At 41.8% G+C, this 5,033-nt stretch overlaps 1 protein-coding gene across 1 annotated transcript; it reads left to right on the plus strand.

Annotated features, from left to right (window-relative positions):
* The first annotated feature begins 934 nt into the window (after positions 1 to 934).
* On the plus strand, positions 935 to 5,033 carry LOC103932861 (zinc finger CCCH domain-containing protein 30). Its single transcript, XM_009342510.3, has 3 exons — positions 935 to 1,095; positions 2,098 to 4,355; positions 4,440 to 5,033. Exon 2 carries the CDS (start codon positions 2,121 to 2,123, stop codon positions 4,329 to 4,331), a length of 2,211 nt encoding a protein of 736 aa, XP_009340785.2. The 5' UTR covers positions 935 to 1,095; positions 2,098 to 2,120; the 3' UTR covers positions 4,332 to 4,355; positions 4,440 to 5,033.

The following is a 5,033-nucleotide window of genomic DNA, read 5'->3' on the forward strand; positions in this document are numbered from 1 at the left end:
AACCAAAACTGAGTCGTGCCTTTTAAGTCCGCTTCCGTACGCTTGCGACCAGAGGCCCGAACCGCCCTAATTGGCGGACGCCACTCCCTCATTCCATTCCAGTTTAATCCAATTCGCGCACGCGCGTGCGTCATCACCGGCTTCTGCGGTCACGTTGATACTCTTTGCACACCTAACCGGTAACTCCTCCTACCTTTCCACCTTCCAAACCGGTTTCCAAGGACTTATAAACTTCTTGCAAGAATTCATTACACTCGCCTATTGTCTGCCTGCCAGGACCACCATCATATCTCACGTGTCATCTGAACACTGGTCCACCTATCCAAAATACGAACTGATCCAATAGAGTCGTGCCACGTCAGTTGGTTGCAGGTTAATTGTGTCTAACCGGGTGCACTGGATTTCCTGGACGCACAAATGAAGTGTCATGTCGACTGGATTTAGGTGGAATTTCAATGAAATGTCACCGAAAGACAAAAGTCAGATTATTACAACAGCGCTCCGGCTCGTGTACTCTTATTCCCACTTCTGCTACGTACCATCCGCCAATCAGGCTCCGCCACGTGCAGATTCAGGAGAATTTAATTTCTGATAATTTCCCTCTCTTTTGCGAAAATATCGTTCGTGTCCAGACCACCCTGACGTGGCTCAATGCCATTGGACCTAAAACAAAATGGCGTGAAAACAGCGACCCTCAGTGCGCCTTTGGCTTTTTTAAGTTTACCTTTTGCCCGTATTGGATAGGCGATTTTATCAACAAACCAAAAAATTATTAATTTAATTTATATTTAATTCTTTAATTATTAATTATTATTATTATTTTAATTTCGAAAGCAGAGGGCAGCGGAATTGGTAGAAGCAAGAAGAGGCGCTTTTTTATTCTCTCTTTCTTTCGTTTTGTTTCTCTCTCTCTCTCTCTCTCTCTCTCTCTCTTTATTTGCTCAGAAAACAGAGGTGGAAGATTTTCTCGGAGTCCAAACAAGTCTCTTTGAGAGGTGACCTGAAGAAGAAGAAGAACAAGTTTTAGATCTGCGTCACTGTCGCAGTCCTTCAATGGTGCTGCTTCCGCCCTCTCTTTCTTAGCTGGAAGATTTGGTAAGATTCGCTTCGATCACACTACAAACTCACCTATACATACACACACACATATATATTGTGTCTCAGTCTTAGACCGGCTAAGGATACCGTCATCTACTCTTGATCTTCGGGAATGACGACTCTCGATATCCATGGATATTTTGTAGGTATTTTTGTTTGGTTAAAGCTGTGATTTTTGAGGAGTGAGAAGTATCATATAAATTTTCAATATTTTTCTTTATTTTTTTTACATTTTTGGGAAGATCAGTAGTGCGATTGTGGCTGCTTTGATCATTAAAAGTTGTATTTTGGTTTGAGTTTTGACTTTGGTTTCTGTGCTCACAGATCTGTTTGTTTTAGGTGATGATAAAAATTACAAAAAGGATGCAGTTTTATGTTAAGATTTTTTAGGGGTTTTAATTTCTCAGCGTAGTTCAATGTTGGTATTGTTTCTGATAAAAATTTAATCACACATGTGTGTGAATCTTAGTTTCTTATATAATTTTATTTTTGGTTTTTCAATGTTTGCTCAGCACTCTAACAGGGGTTGATTTCTTAATATTTTTTCTCATGGAATTAATAATATGTTGTTTGAGATTATGTGATTTATATGGCATCGGATTTGAAATCGACATATCTGATAGACAACTTGTGTTCATACTATATTGGAGACTCTGTATGGAAGGGGAGTGAAAATCCTTGAGGGAGTTAACCATTTGTACTTACTTTTTATCAATCGGCTAGTATCGAAAATAGAAAACCAATTTGATTCGTGGATTACTGAGTTCCGTTGTTGGATTTCTATTCGCGTCTGTTAAATCCATCAAGATTGTGTTTCTTGTTTCTAAGAATGTTGTTTGTTAGTCTAAAATCGGTGTCATCCTTGTATGGCCACTTTGTCCTAATGGTTTCTTTTGGGGACATTTAGTTCGTATGGGTGTTTGTATGTGTAATATGTATATACATATATCTATATATTTCTTGTAGTTTAATTCAATGATTTGTTATTATTGTGTTCAGCTGGTATCCCAGCAAATGAAAGCATGTGCAATGGATCAGACAAGATAAAACCCAATTCTTCTCCAGCAGCATCTCTCATCTCTGTTGACGAAAGTAGACTCTCCAATACAGCCATGAATCACTTGACAGTTGAAACTGAAGATGCTTTCGCCAGCTTACTTGAGCTTGCTGCGAACAATGACATTGAGAGCTTTAAACGATCAATTGAGCAGGACCCTTCTGCCATCGATGAGATTGGGTTGTGGTATTGTCGTCAGAAGGGCTCAAAACAGATGGTTAATGAGCAGAGAACCCCTTTAATGGTTGCTGCTACATATGGTAGCATTGATGTTGTGAAGCTAATTCTTTCTCTCTCTGATGCTGATGTGAACCAGGCCTGCGGGCATGATAGGAGCACTGCTCTTCACTGTGCTGCTTCAGGTGGGGCTGAGAATGCCGTGGATTGTGTGAAGCTGCTTTTAGAAGCTGGTGCTGATCCTAATTCGCTTGATGCTAATGGTCATCGGCCTATTGACGTTATAGTTGTTCCTCCTAGGCTACAGAATGTCAAATTAGCTATAGAAGAACTCCTTGTGATAAATGGTACTGCTGGTGAAAAAACTCTCACGGTGTCAACAAGAACCATACATTCAACTTCTCCTCCACTGTCAGCTTCCCCAGAAAATGGGTCGCCGTCTGCTTTAGATTTTACTTGTTCCCCAACAAAGTCGAAGTTCTATAATTCTCTATCTTCTGCATCAGAGAAGAAGGAATATCCTGTTGACCCCTCTCTTCCAGACATCAAGAACAGCATTTATTCAACTGATGAGTTCCGAATGTATTCATTCAAGGTGAGGCCTTGTTCACGTGCATACTCTCATGATTGGACTGAGTGCCCTTTTGTCCATCCAGGGGAAAATGCACGAAGAAGGGATCCAAGGAAGTTTCATTATAGCTGTGTTCCGTGTCCTGATTTCAGAAAGGGGGCTTGCAGACGTGGAGATATGTGTGAATATGCTCATGGGGTTTTTGAGTGCTGGCTACACCCAGCTCAGTATCGAACCCGACTTTGCAAGGATGGTACAACCTGTGCAAGGAGAGTCTGCTTTTTTGCCCACACCACAGAGGAACTCAGGCCATTATACGTTTCTACTGGTTCTGCTGTTCCTTCTCCTCGTTCGAGCACCTCTGGTGCTTCGGCCATGGATTTTGCTGCTGCAATGAGCCTCTTGCCTGGTTCCCCATCATCAGTCAATGTCATGTCTCCTTCACCATTCACTCCACCCATGTCTCCATCTGCCAATGGCATGTCACACTCATCTCTGGGTTGGCCCCAACCTAATGTCCCGGCCTTGCATCTGCCAGGTAGCAATCTTCAGTCTAGTCGCTTGAGATCTTCTCTTTGTGCAAGAGATATGCCAGCGGATGATTTTGATTTACTGCCAGAGTTTGATATGCAGCAACAGCAGCTGCAGCAACAGCAGCTTCTAAATGAATTATCTTGCCTATCCCAACCATCTCTGAGTAATAATTCACTGAACCGTTCTGGTCGAAGGACAACCCTAACCCCCTCTAATCTTGATGATATCTTCTCTGCTGAGAGCTTATCACCCCGGTACTCTGATCAATCATTGCAATCAGGTGTTTTCTCCCCAACTCACAAATCAGCTGTTCTCAATCAATTTCAACAGCAGCAGAGCATACTTTCACCGATCCATACAAACTTTTCTCCAAAAACTGTTGATCATGCTCTATTGCAGGCCTCTTATGGGGGCCCATCCTCTGGGAGGATGTCTCCACGGAATGTGGAACCTATCTCACCAATGGGCTCTCGGGTTTCAATGCTAGCTCAAAGAGAGAAGCAACAACAGTTTCGTAGCCTTAGTTCACGGGAACTCGGCTCCAGTTCTGCATCCATTGTTGGTTCCTCTCCAAATTCTTGGTCAAAATGGGGATCCTCCAATGGAAAACCAGATTGGGCAGTTTCTACAGATGAATTGGGTAAGCTCCGCAGATCATCTTCTTTTGAGCTTGGGAACAATGGAGAGGAGCCGGATCTGTCATGGGTTCAGTCACTTGTTAAAGAATCTCCTACTGACATCAAAGAGAAGCAAACCCCGAGCTCAGCTGTTACGGCCACGGGTTCCTCCAACAACGGTCCAAGTGCAAACTCCCAAAGGGAGGCGGTCGATCATGCAGTGTTGGGAGCATGGATTGACCAAATGCATCTTGATCTCGTGGCTCAGCAGAACTGACACAACGTGGCGGCTATCTCAAAGGTAGTTAACAAGAATGTTTTAGTATATAACATAATGCCTTTTTTCGACTCAAATTAAATAACACAATGCCCTTCTTTTTTCCAGATTTTGTTGGCGGGTGGTCTTGGAAAGTAGCTAAACATGGATTACCAGGTCACTTGAAGAAATTCATTTCACCATTTATTGTCACAGAAGTTAGAAAAGAGTAAGAATACCTCTGGGTTATACTCGAAAAAGTCGGAACCCGGTCTAGGTGCCGTTTTCATCGAAAATATTTTAAAATTTTAGGGGTTTATTATGATCATCAAATTTTTTTCTTCTAAGATGAGCAAACGTGTTGTATGAACATGAAGCTCGAAAATCATATGGCCTGTTTAATATTTTGGGTTCCTTTTATTCGTTGTCGAAATTCAGTACAAAAATTAGGAGGGGGTCATTTTATTATTGTCTCAGAAAGGTTTCTTCATATTATGAGCCTGGAGTCTGGACTGGATCTCTGGTCCATTTTTGGGGATTGGAAAGGTTGTTCTTGCTCCTAATGGTTCTTTTTTCTGATGTAATTTTGTAATACAGCAACTGCTGCTAGTAGGGGCAGTTGCTAGGGATAAAAAGAGGGAGATGGAGAAATTATGATCCTTCCATAATTGTAACATTCAAGTTTTACTGCTATTGCTATTATTCAGATGCTTATATTTTTCA

This window comes from the organism of the source record quoted next, unplaced genomic scaffold (genome assembly GCF_019419815.1).
Source record: "Pyrus x bretschneideri cultivar Hongxiangsu unplaced genomic scaffold, Pyrus_bretschneideri_v1 Contig53, whole genome shotgun sequence".
Classification (NCBI taxonomy): Eukaryota; Viridiplantae; Streptophyta; class Magnoliopsida; order Rosales; family Rosaceae; genus Pyrus; species Pyrus x bretschneideri.